A 24,179-nucleotide genomic window follows, 5' to 3' on the forward strand; every position below is an offset into this window, starting at 1 on the left:
TTTTGGAGTCGCGCTTCAGTCTATTTTGTCGAATTTTATTTATTGCTTTCACACCATCCACTTTGGGGGAAGACGATCAATTAAGTTGTCATTTAATTTTGATTGTGCGTGATTGTGGCCCGCATGTGAAAAGGCAGTGAGAAAGTTGTAAATGTTTTAAAAGTGAATAGTGAATGCTCTATATTAGTATTGGGAAATAATTCTGTTTAATATTTATATTGAGAGGAAAAATATAATAATGACTGAATAGTATTATAAAAATATATATAAATAAATGAAATGCAAATTCAAGATAGTTGGAAAAGAAATATGAATTTGGGCTCAACTTTGTAGGTATTTCTAAACCAAGGTATTACTAACTACCGTTTGCATTTTTGTTTTAAAGTTGTATGAATACTTTGACAATTTTAATAATAATTTAATACATAATTTGTATACATAATTAAACGTTTTGAAGGTTGAAAGTTGGTAATTGATACTGCCTTTTGTAACTCATATCTTTTGTATATTTCTTATTTCCTTAAAGATATAAACCCGATATCTTATTATGTATCCAGGGTATTATATTTGTAAGAGTATACCACAAACCTTAAATTTTTTTTAAACACACGCCAACTCTATTTTGGTTACTTTGCCTTCGTGGTGTGTGTCTAAATGTGTGTGGCATATAGTGTGTGGCCAAAAGGCCTGGCTATTATCTGACTTGGCTTGTTTTCACTCTAATTTATGGCCTACACCCATCAAGTTCATTGATTTCGGCGATGTCGTTATCGTTGTCGCTTTTCTTTATGGCCATTTTTCACGCTTTTACCCCGATTAATTGTCAAGCGTTTTTCATCTACCTCTTCGATGGCACACTTCAGGCGTTAGAAAAACAAACATTGCAAACAACAATCAACTGTATTTGCATTTTGCAATTTGTAAATTACAATTTGTTGATGCACATTGGTACTGACATCGCAGAAAAAAGAAGAGTTAATGGCCGTTGGCGACCTCCTCTTCGCGAGAAATCAAACACCCAACACGCACCTTTCCAGTATATTTTATTTATTTTTTGCCTTTTGTTTGGAAATACTTTTACTTTTCTTTTGGCGGATTTCTGCCATGCGTAACCAACGTTAAAAAAAATACATCATATAGTATTGCTACTATTGGAGTATTGAGTACGTTAACGTTTCCATAACAATTTGCAATTCATTTGAAGCCCACACATGGCTAGCTTTTGTAAGCCTAAAAACTGTTTGTAAGAAAATAAATAGCTTGGTTCATTTACAAAATTGCTTCATTGGTGGTCGATGGGAAAGTATTTAATTGATTTATAATGTATCTAAAATGATTGCTAAGACAGATTCTTTATAGTAAACAACCTTAATTAGCCCGCCTCTGACACATCTTTTAGGCTATGAACATTTTTATATTGAACTGTCGGCAAACATTTCACAAAACCTAATTCGCATGACAAATTTATGCAAGAAGAGAAGATGCGGATTTCTTCGTGGGTTTTACAATTTGCACACAAAAGTTGGCTAAAAACCGAAGCCAAATATTGCATAAATTGTGAGCTCTTAGGGCTTGGGTAATTTCGGCTTTGAATAATATATTTAAGCGTGAGAATGTAGTTTTTTTTATGGTGCTATAGTTATGCATACAATTTTATCGGCATTATTTATGGGGTGGTATATATTTATTTTCTTTAAAGTAATTCGCGTGGAGGGAAATAAAGTTTGGCCTCCGCTTTCTTCAATTCAACAATTGTATTATATATTTTTTTGGCTTTACGTAACTCTCCCCAATTCCTATTAATCTGAAACTTTCGGTTTTTTTTTTTTGGCTTACATTCAATATCCGGCACACGTTATGATAATTTCTTTTAATCTCAGTTCCTGGCCAAATTAATTTTTGTGGGTTTCTTTTTTTGGGTTTACATGTGGTCAATTCTTTTCAATAAAAATACTTTCTTGTCTGGCCACAATTATGATCTTTTCAGACTTGATAAAGTTTATAGCTCCTGAGCTTCTAACTGGAGCGTGGCTTTTAATGAGCTATGTGTGTGCTCAGTTTTGAATTCTTTTCAACCGTAATCATTCCCTAAGTTTTCTCTACTTTTGTTTGTATTATATTTTGCATACTTGGCTCATACACGACAGCCAGTTAGCCTCGTCAGTCAATGACCAGGCCCAAAAACTACTCTTGCTGTTGGCCAACTGTGACGCGAAAGTCATGGCGACAATTTAAAACAAAAATATATAGAGAAATAACCCCATAATTACAAAGTCCACAACAAAAAGAGAAGATGGATGGATTGGATGTATGGCGGAGCAGCTTTTCTTTTATATTTGAATTAAATAAATAATAATAGAAGATGGCAAAGTTATAAATAATACAAAAAAGGTGGAAGGTTTTCAATGTTTTATCAGGAAATCTTACTCTCGTATATTCTTTTAAAAAATTCCACCTCAATTAGCCATGTATTTGTTGCCAAATATTTGTATTTTTGAGTTAGTATAATCCTTCGTTTTCGTTTTCATAGCTATAGTCAAAATTCAAATTGTAGTTTTTATCAAATGTGCACAATTGAATTTGGATTAAATTCATGACGACCGATTGCATTTCCATTGGTGCAATCGGCAGATCCGGTGGTGCTTGCTTTAGCTGCTCTATAAAGTATAGTAATCCGTGGTTAAAGTCGTCGTCGCAGTCGCAATCGGGAGTTGAATTTGTTTGAAGTTTCAGAGCTAAAAAGTTAAAGCCGGCGAGCGGGACTGAAGCTTCACGAGAGCGGATCCATTGAGTTTGCTGTTTGTTTGCAGATTCGTTGGTTAGTTGCGCGCTGAACTCTCCAACTGTCGGACGTGTTTTGTGGTGTATACTTTTGCCAGTCAGTGTGGGGACAGTGTGTACTGTCGTTGTATATAACAGAATATTGTTTTTGGGCAGTTTAAGAGCAACTGTGCTGTGCTCGCAGTGCGCATGCCCCGGAAATGGGTATCAACGAGTTGGTGTCACAGCTCTATGGCTCTTCGCAAAGTTTGAACGCGAAGAAAAACGCGTCCACGTCCACGTATTCATTACCGACGGTTGGACTGGATTGGAAAGATTTCCAGGAGATGTTGAAAAATCATAAAAATGTGCAGACCAAAAAGTATGGCTATCATCATTCCAAGATCTATGCGGGTCTTGCCCAGGCAGCCGGTGCAGGAGCAGGAGCAGGAGCTGGAGGAGAAGCAGGAGGACCAGGATCCAAGGTAGCCGCAACGGATACCGATTCTAGCGGCAAGAAGATGCTTAACAACAATAGCAGCAGTGCCCCGAATAACAATAACAATGGCAAGACATCACGTATACCAACAACCACCAAATCCATGACTTCCTCAGCCTCATCCTCCTCCGGTGGCAGCGATTTGGACATATTTCGGTCATATAGCAAAAGGACCTGCTCTTTGAAGTCCTCGCTGACATCCTCCACGCCGTCCAGTTCTTCCTTTCTGTGGAACTCGTTTCGAATACCGCGCAGGCAAAAGTCCTCGCTGGCCGAGAAGAAGCGCAGCGGCGGTGAGTAGATGGAAAATCAATTTACCAAAATTTGTTAGAATCTCAAATACACAGAGAGAAAAGTGGAGAAGGTAGGGGAAAAGATTAGCAAAAGATCTAGAAAATTATATTACAGAAAGCAAGGAGGTATCCTTGCTAATGTTGAATATGTATGTGTACTATGTGACTTCTTGCTCTTGTTTAATAACCAACTGAATGTTATGGCTTCTCATCTGCAACTTAAGCAGTTTCCCATTCATATTTCTCTTACAAGACTTTCCCAAGAAATATGAACTATATCTATTATCTGAGTTATCTTTACATAAAATTTAACTTTATTTATTACTCTGCACAATTACTAATTGCCTGTAGCTTCACTCTGATCTACCTCAACCATCTTAGGTGACCCATTTAATTGCGACTCTCCGCTGGGCAGAACAATGAGGGAATTGTTTTATTTTGGCCAGCGGCTATTTGGCTAACAAGAGAGTGAGAGAGATGAGATAAAGAGAGAAGAGATCTCTGAATCAGGCAAACACAAAAACCCATCGTTTCGAGTCTCGAGTTGTATAATTCGAAAATTGCTTAGGCATGACCCACAACCCAAAGGCAACACGGAAAGAAAGATGGTCTATAACGGCGTCTATATCTTGGTTATGGTATAGGGACAATCTGATGTTCTTAACTAATGCCAAACGAGGCGTTACAATTTTTCCAACCAACAGTTTTCAAGCTTGTTTCTTCTAATTTCTTTTTCTGTTAGCCTTTCATCTTGGTTTCTTGATTTTTATTTTATTTTTTTGTAGTTTTTGCTAAGCGTGGCAAATGTGATTTTTTTGTTCGTTTTGCTTTTTCATTAATTCAGCTTAATTGTGAAATTTAGCTTCGCCTTTTGCCTGAGCTGCTAAAAATAAATGCCAGGAAAATATAAAATAACATCTTAATTGCTGGAGTTTTTAATTTTTCATGTGCCAAGTCATTTGTTTGGTTTCCGATGTTAAGACATTTGTGAGATCACCAAAACAAAGAAATGATTTGACAAAAATTTTGGTTTCTTTAAGGTTTAAAAGTTGTTAGAGAAGTGATAAATGAAGTAAAAATATTTTAAAAAGGCAACGATTAATTTTTTTTTTTCACTAGAAAGAACCTAAATTGCTTATTTACTAGAGAATATATATTTTGTGTATTTTCATTTCAATAAAATATATTTAAAATACTATTTAAGGTTAATAAAGACTTAAGGCTTTAAAGACTTTTATTTAGACAGAGGAACTCTTCTAAACAGTTTCATTATAAAATATTTCTAGGTAATATTTTTCTTTTTATTGTATAAATATAATTTGTCTCCATATACCCCGAAGTGATAATTTTAAACCCAATTATCTCTCAATACTTTCTCTTTGCAACTTTGTTTTGACTTTTTAATCCCTTTTTAAGCCTGCTAATGTTGCCCCATTTCTGCTATCTTAACTGATTGGCAGACATTTTTTGGGTTCATTCAATATTTATGGGGTCCTAACACTTTTACCAGAACACAGTTTAGGCCCAATTCTGCGCATGTCCCTCCAAATTTGGTAGGCGCAACAAGAAAGTGGCAACCGCAAGATGATTTTTTTGTTGGCCATGGACCAAAGTATTGATTTTTTTCGGAGGCGCCTCGGTTCGTGTAATTTCTGACATTTGTTTTCCTAGAGTCTCTGCCAAGAAGAGATGACTGTCTGCCTAATAACTACCCCCAAGTGCCTTTCAGTGATGACTCATCAGTGAGTGCTACCCCAACAATAACAGTAAGCACTTTCTCTGGCCATCTCCCTCTGTCTTGCTGGGGAGACAAGCATAAAAATTGCATAATGGACTTTTTCGCTTTGTGACACACTGACACTCATCGGGGGGGAAGATATATGACAGCTGCAGGAGGTCCTGCGCCTGCGCAGTTCCTTTCCCACTGTTATACGCGGCTTGTTTACAGTGCTGCTCAAACTGTGCCGCCATCTGTTTGCTGCGCGTGCTTTTGAAATGCCCCGAAAATGAATTTATAAATCGAAAATCATATACCAAAATGCCCCGCGGTAATTAAATCTTAGCGGCTGCGTTAATTAACGGTGCTGTTGCGCTTTTTGGCGCTACCAAACTGTGACCACATGCGCCTCCAGGCCGCCGCCGCCGGTTTTTTAATGGAGTCAAGTGCAGGCACAACTATATAGCCAAGTCCAAAGCCAAGTGGCGGCTTCTGGCCAGCGAGGCGCAACCAATTGTTGCCGGAGGAAAGCCACAACACACACACACACATAGAGAACCTTTAGAGGGAGAGAGAGCATTGCCAATTGATTGATCAATGGCTTTTGGCCTCGAGAAATGTGTGTGTTGTTTTGGCCGCCAGCCAAATTGTCAAGCGTTTGCCACGGGGCGTATGCGCAATGGCTTTTAATGGCCCACAGAGATAAGCATTGAACTTGCTTTCTTTTAGCCAAGATAACATCGCCAATTGGTCAAGCCCCTCGTCATTAAGGCCATATGCCTGTTGCAGTTGCACGGAATAATGGATATACATAAATGTATATGCAAATTGTCTAACACTAATCGATTTCAAATGGTTTTAGGGGGACAATTAAAGCTAGATTAGGGCAGAGATTGCAGTGGATTTATAGAGGATTGTAATAGAAATGATAATTAAATTTCATTTCATTCATTAAGAATTTTGTATTGAGAAATGAAATATATTATTTATTTTAAAGGTTTCTCTTGAGAATATTTTATAGAGAGATGAAATATATACCTTTTTTTTAAAGGTTTCCCTTGTTTTCTTATTTTAAATAATTATTCAATTTGTATCCTTTTATTTCTATAAATCCTTCAACCTTCCTTGTCAATACATTTGTATTTATAACTTCATTTACTTAATAACAACACTGTTTTGTTCAATAATTAATTTATAAATCATTACTGAATTATAAATTACATATGTCATAATCATTATTATCAAATTAGTGCCTCGCCTGTGCTATAATTAATATGTTTCCATGCAATATATTTCATTATGTTTTTTTTTTTCTTAATAACGCCGAAAAATTTCCATCAATTCGCCACGCAGTCCAACTTCCATTTTCGCGTTATAATTTAATATTTGTGCGTGGAAAATTTAATAACTTTATGTCTTGGCTCTCCTCCATTACCCTGTCACTCCGTTACGCCATTTCCCTACTTTCTTGCTTGATTCTTTTCGCGACGCTCCGTGAATGGTGACGATTTGAAAACCAAAAAAATAATAAACCCCAGACGAAGGAAACTATGTCATCGCCATCGTAGTTTTTTATTAAATTACGCACAGTGGCAGTTTTTCTTTCTCTGTATTGTATTGTATTGTTGGTGTTGCTATTGCTATTGCTGGCTGGGCAATTAACACTTGTTGACAAGTTCACTGGGCCGTGGCCACGTTGACTCCACGGTCCCTTGGGTTACTTAACTCGACTTAACCCATTGCAAGAAAAGCGCCCACGCTCGACTAAAGACGACGACGATGACACTGCCAGCTGCTGCCAGGCTATGATTTTGGGGCATTAAAATTTGATTTATATCGGGTCATTAATTAGAAGCCACTCGCCAGTCTGGAGTTGCCGATTTTTCGCCCTCTTTTTGTTGTTGTATTGTTTTCCCTCAGCTTTGGTGCAAGTGAAACGAAAAATTAATTAAATGTTAATCATACGCCGCGTGGTACGCTCATTTTGCGGCTGCAAAGGCAATTAAGTGACCCTCATTGAGAGCAATGTGTGTCCTCAACTGCAGTTGTTGCCAGTTCTCCACTGAGAATAATACAAGTATATATGTATATATAATTTATGAGTATAGTAATAATTATGGCCCTCTCTTTTTCCCACTTAAGTGACGTCAGAGTCTCATGATTGCGCAGTTTTTTTTTATGTGGCTAGAGTTTGTTCATTTCTACGTTTTTTTTTTGTTCATTAATGCCGGGCACGTAGGAATCTAATGTGCACAAGAAATAAATATGTTGAACCCTTTAATATTTAAGAAATAATGTAATGTTTAAGTCGTTGCTAACAAATACTTTTTATTAAAAAAATAAATAACCTTTTTATACCTTTGCAAGGGTATTTTAATTGAAACGCTGTGAAGGAATCATATTCGACCCTATAAAGCATATATATTCTTGATCAGCGTTAAAAGAGGAATTCATCTAGCCATGTAAAAAAAATACATTTTTGAAATTTTTTTCAAAATTTTTTAAGGGGTTACAAATGTATAATAATTTGAATTTTTTTTTCAATTTTAAACTGAGTATGCAGATTTATTAACCTAATAAAAATTCACATAGAACAGCTTTCCGAATTGAAATTAATGCATTTTTGGCTTAGTTATGATCAAATTATATTTACACCAGGGCGTATACGTAATATTTTTGGGACTGCTTTATTTATTTCTTATGAGGGTTTCCTTTCCTGTTTTTTAATCGTTTCAGTAATAATTCATTTCATATATAGAAAAGAGTCCTAAAAAAGTGTAACAATACTACCTCAAACTAGCTAAAATTTATTTATTAATCTTTTAAATATCTTTTTAAAATATATATAAACAATATCTACTTGAACTATATCTATATATAGTTAGTATAATTTTTTTACTGTGCATACTTTGTGCCTTATGCACGATCCCATAATCCACCACATGGTGAAATCAGCGCCACAATTAGCAACAAATGCGTAGCCCCCATGTAGCGCCGAACGAAGATCGACGATCGAAACGAAGACGACAACGACGAACGAACGAAGCGCGCCTCTTTATTTTGAATTAAAATCATTAACAGTTTATGTTTAGAAGTTTGCGCGTTCGTATCGCCAGTGGTTGTGTTTGACGTTACTTTGTGGCAATAAATTCAATGCGAAAAATGTGAAAAAAGTGCTAATTGGTGGAGCATAGAAATCCCAATCAAAGGGGGTTCGACTCAACATCATTAACGATGTCCCCAAGTGTCGGCAATTAAAATCGATTTAACCCCTCGCCTCGGGGACTAAAATTGCAGCCATGCGTCTGTTAATTGAAAGCCGCCATCGAGTGCAGAATTAAAGCAAATAGAGCGGAAGCACCATGATGGAAATGTACTCGGTGGGTGGACAGGGAGGACATGGACATGGAGCAGGAGAAGGAGCAGGTGGATCCGAGGTGGATGTCATCAAAGCAGTCATTGACGAATCATTGACGAACTGTGATTATGAGGATGAGGGAATTGGCGGTAAGGTATCCATGGGATTTGCTATCAAACAGAGAGATACAGATATTGTTGATTTTGCAATATAATAGAGCTTAGGGAATACAAGTATTTAATCTACATTGACATCCACTTTGCAGACAAAGAAACATTATCAAATGCTTTTTCATAATACCCAGAGAAGCGAAATATAAATGTAAACTACGCGTAAAAACTTATTTTAAATAGTTTTCAATGAACATGTCTAGAAAGTAGAACAAATGTTCAATACCATTTGAAGGACAATTTTAGTGCAACTTTTCATTAATGGCAGATTTTATTTAAAAGAGAATGTTAGTAATGCAAATAATATAATTTCTAATTTGGCAATATTGCGACGCAATTTTCATTTTTAATGCACTTGCTGTCTGTATATCAACCAAATATTGTGCAAAATAAATAAAAGACCGCCAAGAGAATCCCATAAAGCTACAAAAATGTACCGAAAAAACATATTTTGTTAGTCTGGCCTAGAGATGGCCACAAAACAAACATGAATTTGGCATTAAGATTTACCCTGTAGTTTAAATAAAGTAGAGTATGTGAATCTTAACTAACTAAGCTTCAAAAGATTCGCATTCCTTAAATCGATAATTATCAATATTTTTTTATGAACATTTTTTCGACAAATCAAAGTTTAAAAATCTCATAGTTAAGCTGTCCCATGTTCGATTTTTCAAGATTTATAAATCTGCATACTCCATTTAAATTGTAAAAAAATTAAAATTTTTGGCAATTTTTTTTTTTTTTTTCAAAATTTAACGATAAAAAATTAAAAAAAAAATTTTTTTTTTCTTCCTGAGTTGGCTAGATCGACTCGGCTGTTAATACTGATCAATAATATATAGGGCTTATAGGGTCGGAAACGACTTTCACTGCTTTTCTTCTGAATAAAATAATAACACCTTTCAAGGGTTACATATTATGTGATTTACAAATAAGTAATATTTACATAGTAAAATCTTAGTTAAAATAAAAATAGATATTTCCAATAATTTCCTTTGATTTTATTACTTAAAGTATATTTATCACATAAACTTTTGCAAATATCAATACTATTCGCTTCTCTATTCTGTTGATTTTATAGTCAGTGGAAATTAGTTTTCTATAAATTGTATGCATATGTTTTTAGGGTATTCTTATATTCGCTACCATTCACATTTCTCCCCACATTGTTCCCTCATTTCCTATGCTCACTCGTTGGCTTTCCAGCCATGAAGCTTTTTCCTGTGGTCTTCTCTATTGTGGCTCTCCTGTTGTTATTGCTTTTATTTGTGTGCTTACCACAGAATAGTATGAAAAGCATATATAAATCGATCATATGTATATGGAAAACATATACACTCGGTCATACCCCCACTCAGTCATGTAATGATTAATTAGACAATTTCGGTATATATTGCATTATTTTTGCTTATATCGCTCGCTTTGTTGTGTTTGCTTGGCAAAAGATAGAACCGACTGCTGAAATGTTTTCGTGCACAACTTATCTAAAAATAATCATTAGAACTTGAGCCAAAAACAAAAAAAATCAAAAAAGTGTTTTAAAGGCTTATTTAGTCGCTGAAAAATAAATGGAAATGCGCCAAGCGACGACTCTACGACCTTGAAATGTGCGTTTGTCTAGGGAATTGCGATGCGTAAAGGCCTGAATTAAAAACAATATCGAATGGTTAATGGCTGAAATAAAAAATTTCTGTTTATGTGCCATAAATCCCTGGATATATGTCTTTCATCACTGACAATGCTGGCAGTTTTTCTCTCAGTCCCTCTGATTGACATTTAGCAGAAATTGATCTTCTGAAAAGTTCCTTCCGCCGGGCCTTAATTTCCCCCAACGGACTTATCCCCTGTTTATTGAGAGTTGTTTATAATGACCCGGCTGCTTCTGCTGCTGGTCTTATTTTTTTATAACCAAACAAATCGAAGGGAAAGATGCATAATTTAGTGCAAATACTGTTTACATTTTCTGTCATTAAGGGTCTGTGAGAAATGTATTGAATCGTTCTTTCATCTGTTTGCTTCAATTGAATTGAGAGAAATTATGTTAATTGGTTTTATATGTCAGGGCTTTTCCGGTTTGTTGAATGTTTCATTAATTAAAATTTTGTGTTTACGGTAATGTATTAGTAAGCTAAGGTTAAATAATGTATAATTTAAGCTTTCAAGTGTAGTGATATCATTCTTTTAAATAATATTTAATATATTTTCTACTTAACAAATGTATAAGGATTTTTTATAGTTACTCTCCTCTTGTTTCTGTATATTTTTATTCATTTTAAATGTTTATAACTAAAAGAGTCTCTTATTAGTTAATGTTCTTGGAATTTCCTAATGCTTCTCATAATAGATTTCCTCTGGCATACTTGAGTGAATCTTTTTAAGTTCAAATATGTCGAGTAAATTGCATAAATTCGCGGCTGGCCACTTGACTCGCGCCCACTGGAATGTGTGCCTTCTGGCTTGTTGCTAAAACAATTTGTTGTTAAATTGCAATTAAAGCAAGGCAGAGCAATAAAGTCGCTGCTCCCCTGACAGCCCTTGCCCATTTTAAATGAAAAGTCAGTGTCCATCGTGTCGACCTAAGCGCGAAATAAACCAGATACAACGATACAAAGATACAAATACAGATTGATATACACAGATACGCAGCAGCTTGAGGTTTAGTTTTTTAAGTCGAGGCAAGTGTTTTTTGTTGTTCTCTCTCCAAAACGCAGCTAATTGAAATGCCAGTTGCCAGTTTGGACTGGCTGTTGTTCGCTTTAATTACGCGCATTTTCATTGGACATGTTTTTGTGGGTCGCCATGGGTTAAGACAGGTTGCCGCTACCCAAGTTGAGTTTTCCAAAAAAATTCACTTAAAAGGCATCAGCAGTAGGAGCAGCAACAGCAGCAGCAGCAACAGCAACAGCAACAGCAGCAGCAGCAGCAGCAGCAGCAGCAACAGCAACAGCAGCAGCAACAGCATCAAACACTGACTGCAACAGAGAGCTGCCTAATGCCAAATAAGATATTTCGGAATTTCAATTATTTTCCATCGCCCAACGCTCACCACCACCTGTCCGTCCGTCGGTCAGTCCCACTGTCCGCTCAGTGTCACAGCATCGCATGCTGCCCACTGTGCACAGCATCGGTTTTCGCCTCGACACATGTCGCGATTTAGCTGAAAAAGTCCGAAAACCCAAAACCCAAAACCCGAAACCCAAACTGAAACCCAAAACCGTCATTATGAGCTCGGCTGACCGACTGCGAACCCGGGACATTGAATTTTCTTGCCTTGATGTTGATAGATCTCTCATCGAATTGGGGGGGGGGAGGAGAGAGTTTTCCAAAAGTTTTTCACCTGGTGGATGCCACCAGATGATGTCTTGTGTGGGGAAAAACCTCCCAAAACACTTTCTATTGGTTTCTGTCAGAAAATGTATGTAATTTGCTCAGATTCAAATTTGTCTTGGTGGAAGTTTGTGACAGTTTAAATATATATTGCAAAACACTAAAAATTGTAGATGAAATTTATAAAATAATTTATGTAATTAGGTTATTTACAATTTAGAAAATATTGAAGCAAGCTGGCATTCATAAATCATTGGATAAATATTAATAACATATTAATTTTCAAAGGATTCCTAATCGAGGCTTAGCTTACTTTTTTTTGTTAATTTTTAAGGCATATTTTATTGAATTCTTCGAGTAATTCTTCTTCTATAAAAAACCTATTTAAATACAACTATTCAAATTCATTCATCCCGCACCAAATACTAAACTACTTTCCGCAATTTGGGAAAATCCACTCGTTCAGTTTTCACACCCTAGAGAGTCGGGGGAAAAAAATGAGCGACAGGAGGAAATTTCTGAATGAAATCACCCGCAGTTGAGTTTTTCCGACACCCATAAAAATCCAAGTGCAGTCTTTGGGCTGGGAAATGGGAAATGAAATGGGAACCGGAACGAAATCCGGTCATATAACTACTGAGGTGGTCGGTTTCTCAGTCATAAAATCGACCCGTCACCGCATGAGGTCCTCCCTGCGTGTACTTGTTGCGATTCCTCGGGGCCGTGAGAATATATTCAGACAGAAATCGTTGGAAAATCCGCAACACAGGACTAAGAACCTCTGCCTTTTGGCAAATATTTCTTGGCCTTGCAATTAATTGGTCGTAGCGAATGTCACTTAATCGCCTAATTGCCATGAGAAATATGTCCCTTGAAAAAATAATGTGAGCCTGTCGTGTGCCAGACTTGTTCCGAGTCGTGTGTCATTGAGATATTTGAGATCAGGTGCGAGGTGGTGCCTTGGTCGAAGGTCTGTCATTAATAATTATTAAATATGTTCTAGGAACAGCAGAAAAGCGAATGGGAAAAGCCTAAGAATGTTCATAGCTTAAGGTCAGGGATGCAATTGGATATTTTTATAAATTAAGGTACGGCGTAAAATAAATAAATGTGATATTTTAAAACTCAGAAAAATCAAACTTCAGGAGTAATAGATTTAAGAGTATTAGAATCTTAAATCTTAAATGTATTTTAAATTCTATATTTAGTAAATGCTTAACTTTCCCGGAACAATTTGTATATAAAAATACATAATTTTTCTCTAACACATAGTTTACTTTAATTTAATCACTTCAGTTATTGAACTCGCCAGTTTTGTAATGATTTAAGTAATACATTTTCTGCAAATCTGGTTTCATTTACTTTACAGTTTTTGGTATTTTGCTTCATTTGTAAAAAAATTGCACAATCATTTAAAGCAAATGAAACCGAAAGCCAACATTTTTTATCCACTTTATCCACAACGAATTGGTCTCTTTGACTAATTTGTTAATCGGTTTACAGCATTAATTAATTTCCTACAAGAGCAGGTTTTATTAAGTGGCTTTCGTAGAAGAAGAAAATTTATAGGGATTAATTCTGGTTACTATGTTGTCTTTATAAATTAATTATTTAGGTACTTGTCAAAGATATAATAAGATTTGTTTAGGCTTCTTTTTAATCACGCTCCTGTGGCTTCAACAAATTGAATTCACTTTCAATATTGAAACTAACATCCCGGAGTAATGATCGCGTTGACAACTCCGGAAGACAAGCTCCTCTTTTTTACCTCACTTTTCAATGGAGACGCGAGAAAAATTTCGCTCATTGCTTTCTCGTCGAGCAATTGTCGTTTGGCAAACATTGGACAACTCGACTATAAATTTATGCGGCAACATAAAACCGTCAAGCGTTGATTATGGCCACATATCCGAGTGTATACCCCAGACACAGACTCTTGGCTTTGGGTTTTGGGTTTGGCCCCGCAGCTTCGATTTCCATTTGAAGTCGCGCGTGGCTTGTAAGGAAATCGGGTGAATTATGGACAAACACACACATAAGCTGGTTGCCCCGATCGATGGATTGATGATCATGCCGGTTACTGAACTCCCCCGATTGGATTCGCATTTTTAAACAGTTGTAGTACAAATAATAGAAATGATAACTGTGCTTAAATAATTCTAAATTGAGTATTGTAGCCTCTATTATTTTGTTCCCAACTGTATGTTTATACCTGTATCCATTCGTATTCCCCCCTTCAACCTTGCGGCTTGTCAAGGCCAATTTGTTGGCTTAAAAAATTGGCCACGCATCCTCTGTAATTGACAGCCTCTCCGATCTCTGGGATCTGGGATCGGGTAATTGATGATGATGACCCTATGGCCTTATTAGCTGGTGACGGTGGGCGTGGTTCAACTCACACCTAGGTTAGGTTAGTGTGCAATTTGCTTTCCCTTTTTGTCAATGAAATTATGAAAAAGAAAATGTATTGCCGCTGTGGTTATTTATCATTTCTTAAAGTACTTTTTCTTCACCAAGTCATTACTCATTTTTTGTGAGGAGAAGAGGAGACTTTTGGATCCCATCATTGGTTGAATCACGGTTAGCTCATCATCGTTAGCTCATCATCATCATCTCCAGCGACAGCTAGATTTTCATCTGTGAGTTTAACGAGCAGACACTTTCGCCGGCTGATGGTTGCGTAATCCCAATGATTATAGCTTATTTGTGTAAAAAATAAATAGCAGTGCTTATATTTATGAATTTATTTGTTATTCCAGAGTCCCTGCGTTCTGGCGTGGATCAAACCGAGCTTCAGGAGCTGAACAATGCAGCAACGCCAAGTGGATGCCCAACTCCTCCGCCACCAGCAGCAGGAGGAGCAGCTCGTGACTCAAAACGTTCGTCCATTGGCAGTGAGTTGCCCTGCGAGACGGAGGCCAAGCTGAAGAAATGCGAGAAGCAAAAGGAATCCAAGGAGCCTTCTCCGGTATCCCAGGATGCAAGTGCTGAGAGCAATCCTGTCAGCTTTGCTTGTACAAATGAGGTGAGTTTACCATTAACAAGAAGAGAAAAGTAACTTATCTTAAGCCGAAGCTTGTACATCCTTGCAGTTTTCAATTGAATTGAAGAATTAATTCGGAAATTGATCATAACTAAGCTTGAAATATTCAAATTCTATAATTCGATATTTTTATATGAGAATTTTTCCCACAAATCAAAGCTTAAGAAACTCATAGCTAAGCCGAAAAAGCAATAATTTTAATTCAGAAAGCAGCTATGTTTTATTTATTTATTAGAGTAATAAATCTTCATACTTAAATAAAAAGGTAACAAAATCCAAATTTTTGACAATTTTAACGATGTAACCCCTTATAAAAATTTGAAAAAAATTTCAAAAATTTATTTTTTTATCGGACATATCTAGATAGATTCGCCTGTTGAATCCGATCAAGAATATATATGATTTATAGGGTCGCTCTATAGGAACCTTTTGACTAAAATTATAGGGTATTAAATCAAACATTTACTATAACACATTATTATTAATTAAAATATCTTTACCTTTTAGTTTAAACCTCATTCGGGCCACATTGAGACCACCATCAGCTCGACAACAATGAAGCCCGAATCCTGCAATGACATTCTCGCCCAATATCCTGCCCTGAAACCATATACGGAGAACGGAGTCGTTAATTATGCCCGTTTGGCCAAGTTATTTGAAGAAGTCCGGCATGATCGACTCGAAGACCATCGGAAATTAATGGGACTTGCTGTTCTAGTGCAATTTATGTCGCAAAAGGTAAGTAGGAAAACCTATAAAATAGCGAGTAAAAGAGTAACGAGTGAGAACAGCGAGTGAAAACCAGCTAGGATCAGTGAGGGATTTGCTGGAAAAGAGGCGCCAGGGATTTATACCTAGCCTAGCCCTTTGAGGAAATTTTAGAATATAGAGCCAAGGAGTATAGATACCTTTCCCTGCCTGCCCTTTGTAATTGCAATGGTCACATATGTACATTTATTGTCCGGTGCTGATCGGGCTCACCTGCTCTAATAATTCCTGAATTGTCTCAACCATAGGTCTTCCATATGTGAATATGTGCCTCCATTGTTTGAGATATTTGCCTTAATCTATGCTTAAAGTTGAGCTAATTTCGTTTAATTGTGTCAGTGCAGGCTAAGCCGAAAGCCGATGCCTGAAAACCCCTGAAACTGAAACTGAGCCCGGGATGTGGGCTCACTTTTTGTGTTTGCACTAATTAAAAACTGAACTGAACTGAACTGAACTGAAAATTCCACACAAAAGTTGGTCCGGGGCCTGGAAAATCCCCAGTTCTCTTGTACCCTTTTGGTCTTGCATTTTCCGCATCGCATCCTTTGTGCCAAAAGCATCCTTTCTCGGGCATAGAATGAAAAGGGTGTGAGGAGCCTGGCACATTCAAGTTCCCGGCTATTCAATTAATTGTTTGCCATTTTCGGTGTAATGGATTCTGATCGCACAAATGAAAATTCACCAGGACACGTGTGAGATTTGACGAGATTTCGGAGTAGAAAAGCAAGTTAAAAGGATGCTGAAGGATGGGGAATTAGGCACACAGATTTATACATTTTATAGTAACATTTACCTGACATTTTCCTCTAAATGTAATTAATTATTATTTCAATTACCTTAAAAACCAGTTAACGTTTGCATTTCTCCATCATTTCTACCTGCTGCCAGACAGTCCCACTATTAAATAACAATAACAAGGTCATAAAAATCAGCGACAAACGCGAAAAACATTAGTTTAACATTTGCATAGATGGCAGGATCCTTTCGTACCTCATCCCAGGCACACATCATAAATCGATTTATGATGACTTCTCAACCACAAAATACTTTAGGTAGAATTTATAAAAGTCTGATTTAAACGAACATGTCGAAGGAGGATTTTTCCAGAGCCTCACAAAATATGCCTTAGGACTACACAGCATTTCCCCAGCATTTCTCTCGTTTGACAATTGCGTAAATCCGTTGGCTTTAGAGCCGCACACAAAAATGTTTGAACGTACAAAACGCAGGATAATCGAAACAATTGCCACAGGATATGCTGCTTATTTTAGTCGGTCTTATGCAAGCTGAAGAGTGACACAATGCCACAATATCTGAGCACACAGATGAAAGGATAATTCCTTGTCTTGCCACAATATGCGTCATCAGGTGTTGGCATTGTATTGATGTCATTTGCATTGGCCATTTGGCAACAATTTCCCTCTTCTCTCTTTTTTTTTCGAAAGGAAAGTCATTAATGTGGAGAAAAATTCCAGAAAATTTCATTCCCTTAAGCTGTATGCTGGTATTTTTTGCACCTTGAGCTTGGGGAATTTCAGCAGGACAAAGCGGAAGTGTAATTTATGGAAAAACAGCACAAATTGTGGGGTTTTCTTAAACAAAAAAAAACTACACAAATTATGGGTTGTTCCTAAACGTATTAAAAAGTGGATCAAGGCAGGATTTTCCAGGATCTGTTAAGGGAATAAAAATAGATTGAACAAGAAAGAAAGATAGCCATATAAGATCATGGGTTCAAATTTGCATTAGGACATGAAATAATTTATTAAGTTAATTTTAATTGTATAAATTTTTTACAATTTCTATGATGCTACCAAATATCATAACTAAGTGAAAAATGCATTAATTTTAAATCAGAAAGCAGTTCCGTGTTAGTTTTTAGAAGGTTAACAAATTTGCATACTAAATTAAATATTTAAAATAGTTAAAATTGTTGTCAATTTTGGACAATTTTTGACAATTTTAATGATGTAACCCCTTATAAAAATTGCAAAAACTAGGCAACAATTTTTATTTTTCCTACATACCTAGAAAGATTCGCCTGTTAATGCTGATCAAGAATATATACCCTAAAGTCACCCTTTTGAGGATGTCCTTTGTTCATATTTATTTACTATTTTTATTAAAAACAAATACCAAATATTTATTTTTATTACAAAACATGGCTTACCTTGTATAAATTACTTAAACCATTTCCAACAAACTATTTGCTTTTCGTTGGCGCTTGCACATGCTCTAATGCAATTTTCATATTTTTCTACAACAATTTTTGTATTTATTTTATGCATATTTTCGAAAAAACAAATCCATGGTGTTATTAAGGGGAATTTCAGGCAGAGTAAGCCACAATATTTGGCTAACTTGTTGGATGCATCGGCTTCCATTTAGGCCGCAAATGCAAACATGCAACAAACACAACGCACAAGGCGGATTTATTTACTTGGGATGGGAAAATTTTCGGGGAACGAGGCAATCGCGCAATATATTTTCCCACTAAAAGCCTAAACTGATGTTGCAATAGTCCGGAACATAAATATTTATTTAGTTATGATCCAGCGAGATTTCACAGTTGGGTGTGAAAACCAAGGAAGAGCAATCAAGTAAGGTATATATGCAGGGACAAGGACACAGTCCCAGGCTCGTGTCCAGTTTTATGAGGTCTTTAAGCGAAGGACAATCGGTGTCATGACAATGCTCCCAAACACAGATATATATATATATATGTATATACTGGTAGTTTGGAGAGATACATATCGAAAAGGATTAAAAGCAGTCGATCCAGTTCTCTTCATGGCGGCAAGTCACTAATTTCAACACTTTAATTGCTAACGTCCTTGTCAGGTAATTGCCGCTGTCTCTTCGTCTTCGACTTTGGCTATTTTGCCTCCTCTGACTGACTGTCACCCAAAACTGTCTAGATGCCTAGATTGCCACAAAGGAGACGGAGACGGAGACGAAGGCGATGACTTCGACGGAGACAGAGATTTCTCGGAGACAGAGACATGATGACCATTAATTTGCCGGACAGCGACGGCGGCAATGAAGATGATGACGGGCGTGGATATGGCAATTTGGTATTACCATGGTCGGTCAATTTTAATTTGGAGATCAACTCTACTTAGACACTGAGATTGGCGAGTTCTCTAATCGATTTGGACTATCAAAATTACTTTTTAACTAAAAATTACCCATAAGTTTTGTATGCATTGTAACAACCAATGCTAATCCCTTTACATTGATCCCACTTGAGCTGTTCAAGAGCCTGTGCAAATTGCAATTTGCAATACTTAAATTAAATTTGTAACATCCACTCCAAAAGACAAGATCTCCTTCTGCAAGTCAGTTCCTTAAACCTAGGCGCTCAGTTTACTTTGACACGCATCCACCCAAAGTGTTGCAGAGAAGGTGCGCGCCATTACAGTGAATTTGAAGTGCATTCGAGACGCCCCAAAAATCGGTTAAGAGAAACACTAGTCTTTGCCTTCTTGGGCTGGCAGACGTAGACACGCGTGACCAATCCCAAAAACCACATGAATCTGGCTAGCGATTGCTTAAGCCTTCCTTGGGTGGATCCGATCCTAGGTGGAATCCTTCTTCCAGCAATAGGGCGTATACAGCCGCCCCTTTTGCCTTGGCCACTGAAGGATACACCCACCAGATTGCATGTCTCAGTTTTTTTCTATGCCGGCTGGAGGAGCAACCTTTCACCCTTTCACCCTTTCCCAGCATGTTGTTTTTTTCCACTCTCTTCGTCTGGTTTAAATCCCTTGTAAATATTTTGCTGTCCATATCCGGAGAGTTTCGCTTGATCCCTGGCTACCTGAGAGAGTACACCTATCGATCCTTTGCTACCTGACCTTGCCTGGCTATATAAACCCAAGGCGTTGGACATTTAGCCATCAGTGTACTACAAGTATTCGTGTTCAACACAAGTCGCAACGCGCCTAAAACCGAAAGCAAAATGTTTGAAAATTTAGTCTTCACCAACGAGACACTATCGGCTCAGACTATGGATTTTGATCTGATCAGTTGGACAGTGCCCAGCACTCCCAGTGAGACAACAACCTATATGGATACCATTAATTTTGATCAGGGATTCGAGCAGGACAAGGTATGCTTATGAGAATATGTATAGAGCTTAAGTAGAAGAAATATATTATTTAATATTTTTAAAACGATATAGAACATTTCAGTTCATTGGCAGTTTATTAAATTATATATCTCACCTTTTAAATCAAACTCTTACAAATAATATTAAGAACTCAATTAAAAAATCATTAAATTGTATACTCTCACGGGAAATCTAAAAAATTCTCAGATCCTATAAAAATATGAAAACATTGAAATGTTGTGTGGGATTTCCCCAGACAACCTTTGGCCATGACCCAAACCCTCGCGAATGAGACCCTTGAAAGCCATTGTATGCTCTGTGGAAATTCCCTGACTCAAAGACATTGTCTCTGAAACTCAACAGCTTCCCTTTTGTTTGACTTCCGTGCAAAATTTCATTTTAATTATTATTACTACCTGCAATGACCCCGAAAATTTATAGCGACTTTAACCGTGATTGTTTCTGTATCTTTTCCGGCTTACAGCTAGATACATTTGGCTGCCAGGAGACCAAAGAGCAGTGTGCCCGGACCAAGGGAACGCTGGAGGAGACGATTGTATTGCTTCAGCTGAGCCAGAATGAGTGCGAGCGGCTGCGGGAGGAGTTGCAGGCCAAGGATCTCGAGTGGGCGCAACGTCAGCAGGAACAGGATCATCTTCATCGCACTGAACTGAAGCAAGGTATATATTGAAAATCTTGTTAGCATTGCTAAACAGAAATTAATAATTACCCTTCATTATTCTATAGCGGAAGAGAAAGTAATGGAGGTGCAAATGCTTGCCAAACAAAGGTTCTGCGAATTAGAATCCCAACTGCTGGCCAAGGATGAGGAGAACAAACAGGTGCAACAGGCCTATCACATGGAGGTTTCCAACAAGCTCGCCCTGAAGCAGGAACAGCTGAGCACGGCTGAACAAAAGATCCTGGAGCTGCAGAATTGCTTGCAAAAGTCGGAGTCAGAGAAGCAGGAGATTAACGAGAGACTCCTGCGCAGGGAGAACACCCATGCCATCCGCCTGTCCGAGGCCAGTCAGCGGGAGCAAGAGCTCAGCGATCGGGTGAAGAGCCTAACCAAGGAGCTGAACACCTTGAAGGCCAGCAAGGAGCACAACGAGCGTGATCTGAGGGATCGCCTGGCACTGTCCCAGGATGAGATCTCTGTGCTGCGCACCTCCTCGCAACGCCGAAGTCCCTGCACCAGTCTCCCGGATACGGCCAGTGCTGAGGTCAGTCGGCTGACCAGCGAGGCGGACAGCCTGCGCTGTGTCCTGGAACTGAAGCAGGCGGAGATCTCTGCCCTCAGCAAGGCCAAGGCGGAATATATTCGCGAAAGTGAGGAGCGCAACAAGCTGGCAAGCCGTGTTGCCCTCCTAGAGGCTCAAAATGAGATGATGCGTACAGAGCTGGAAACCAAAACGGAAAAAGAAAAGTAAATAACTTAAACCTCTAACTACAAGTGAGCAGAAACTAACCTTTTATCTCTCTTCTCCCAGGGAAATACAGCAAAAGATGGACGAACTAGACAAATCCGTCAAATATGAAAGGATAAAGCTTACCAAGCTAACTTTCGCCAAGGAGGAACTCCAGTACCACCTCAAGCAACGCTCTGAGCAGCTCCAAGCGGCCGAGAATAAGATACATGAACTGTCCCTCAGCTCTCAGGACAACAGCCTGCTGAACTCTACACACTCTCGCTGCTCCTTGGGCCGCAGCAACTTGGAGTTCGCCGGCACCACATCTTCGCCCACTTCGCCGGTGATGAAGGGCATGATCGAACGCAATGATTCTGTCAGCTGGACCCTGGAGATCGATGATGAAACGCCAAAGGGTGGTGCCGCAAAGATTGTGCGAAGATCGGGCTCTTTGAGGTGTAACAGCGACCGTTGCGTCATCCAGAGGCGACAGGCTTCCGTCAGTCACAATGGCCACTCGAATGGTGCGACCAGCAATGGTGGCTCATCGCCGGCACATCCCAATCCCCTGAGCCAGAGCATGTCGGCCACAACCCTGCTGAGGAGTGGAGGTGAGCCAGAGGGACATCCCGTTTCCCGGGCTCGCTCCCTCTCTGTGTGCGTCAAGGACGCGGCAGTCTGCGTATCACCTAGCATCCGCCGACCAAGGCAATCGGACGAACTGACACTGCCCGACTGGAATGAAGATGGCCCGATGTGCTCCAGCTCGCCGCAGCCGCAGCAGTCTCTGGAGATACGTCCGCGCAGCTCTACCATGAAGCTAATGTCAAGCGAGGCGAAGAAATTCCAGGAGATTCAGGAGTCTGCCGGTGAGGCCATGGTCTCTGGTGCCAATTCCGAGGACGAGAGCTGCTCGGCATCCTCTGAGGATATGATGCGTAGCTCATCCGCATCCAGCACTGCCTCGGGGGGATCGCTATTCAAGCTTCCCAAGCAGCCGCCATCTCGGATGTCCATCGAGGAGGCGCTACCGTGCACACCGATGGAGGTTAGCTGGTCAGAGGACGCCGGTGCCGATGCCAGCGGACTGGCATGACATGGTGCCTACGAGGAGCCGATTGACCAGATCGGACACATAGACCAGATCGCCGAGGCGGCCGAAGAGGCTTACGAGAGCGAGAACAGCGATGATAGCTTCTAAAGCGAGAGCGTGTGAAACCCATGTTTGTTCAACAAATACCGTTTGCTGATAGCAAGGAGTCGCCACTATGGCCAATGAAGCATAGCTTGGCGTTTTCATTTAGATAAGAGCCGGAGCATATACGATGGAGAGGTTTAACAAAATATGTATCGCTATTCATACGTTCTTAAATTCGTTTATGTAAATATTTGCATTTAGAATCAGCTCATTTATTATAAACAGTAACAATAACTATAACGATACCAATAGTCGAGCACACAGCAAGCGGAACCGTCACAGCAACAATTTTGGGAAGGGAAAACAATGAAGGATTTAAAGTAGAGTAAAGTAAAGTAAACATTTTAAAACGGACGGCACAAAGAAGCTACAACATTTTAGATATTTCAACCAGTTTCAAAGTAACAGTAAATAATGGGTAGCATTTAGCTGAAACAGTATGAGTATATTTGCATAGAAAAACAAAACCAGACAACTTATTACTATACAGATACAGTAAACGATATAAATATAAATATATATATATTTGTATGTTTAGCGATATATTAATATTGTAATCTAACCGCAACTCCGCAATCGCTGATATCGTACATCCAATCTTCCCTTTGAGCTCAAAACCAACCAACAACTCACTCGATGTCCTTAATTGATAAACCCCTATTGCCCCCGCTCTATTCGAGGGGAAAAGGGTACTTTCCCCGCCACAAAAACATAATATAATTATACCAATTAGAATGTTAGAGGACCTAAGCTTTAATTTTGAATGTACACACTTGTCGTATTTATTATTATTATTATTATTTAGTCTTTAATGCCGTATAAAAAAACGCGTTAAACAATGAATGCAAGAAATCAAATTAAGTTAGTTTGTACCATCTCGCTCGCTATCTATGTATTTCTATGAATATCTCGTATTAGTTATATATTATATCAAAAAATTCGCCTAACTACATTAGTTTACGTTACGTTTTTAATTTGTTATCATTGGATTGTATCCGGAACATGCGAGTTTTATATGTATAGGTTCAGGATAACACACACACACACAGCAGCATTGTCATTAACTTTTAAGTATGTTATTTTTATTATATGTATGTGAAAGTTTAAGGAGTCCTAACCACAGAAGTTTAATGGGTGTACACGGTGCAGAAACCATCCAAAATAAGATGCATAATTATAATACATTACAATAATATAGAAATGAAAAGATCCCATGAATATTTTTTGCTAAATAATTTCAAAACCCTTAAAATAAATAAGTAATTGTTTCAAAAATGTATGCCGACTTTTATTTCGTTCAAAATATGCAAAATATACCGGCAAATTCTAGTTTGAAACCATGTGTTTAGTTGCGCCATACAACAAGCTAAATCAGTTTTACAACATTGTTGTTGTTGTTGTTGGCCAGCGCGAGGCTTCAATTTTGATATTTTCAGTACGAATTCGATCTGGAGTACCAGGCGAACAGAAAGCAGCAGACGGACGATTAATTTTGGTGCAAGCTTTTTCTTTTCACTCACAGC

General features: G+C 38.2%; 1 protein-coding gene across 3 annotated transcripts in view; it reads left to right on the plus strand.

Annotated features, from left to right (window-relative positions):
- Positions 1 to 23,931, plus strand: part of toc (toucan) — a 97,780-nt gene extending 73,849 nt beyond the window's left edge. For 2 of the 3 annotated variants that reach the window (XM_086834897.1, XM_086834899.1), the window contains 5 exons: positions 14,884 to 15,149; positions 15,675 to 15,905; positions 20,531 to 20,726; positions 20,794 to 21,475; positions 21,540 to 23,931. In XM_086834897.1, the coding sequence (XP_086691023.1) occupies positions 14,884 to 15,149; positions 15,675 to 15,905; positions 20,531 to 20,726; positions 20,794 to 21,475; positions 21,540 to 22,554 (2,390 nt within the window). In that variant the 3' untranslated portion in view covers positions 22,555 to 23,931. Of the gene's footprint in view, positions 1 to 860; positions 3,553 to 14,883; positions 15,150 to 15,674; positions 15,906 to 20,530; positions 20,727 to 20,793; positions 21,476 to 21,539 lie in introns of those variants that run through there. The other variant, XM_086834898.1, reaches the window with a different exon arrangement.
- The last annotated feature ends 248 nt before the right edge of the window (positions 23,932 to 24,179 follow it).

Source organism: Drosophila serrata, unplaced genomic scaffold, assembly GCF_035046125.1.
Source record: "Drosophila serrata isolate PLE 108 unplaced genomic scaffold, ASM3504612v1 contig_275, whole genome shotgun sequence".
In the NCBI taxonomy this organism is placed as follows: domain Eukaryota; kingdom Metazoa; phylum Arthropoda; class Insecta; order Diptera; family Drosophilidae; genus Drosophila; species Drosophila serrata.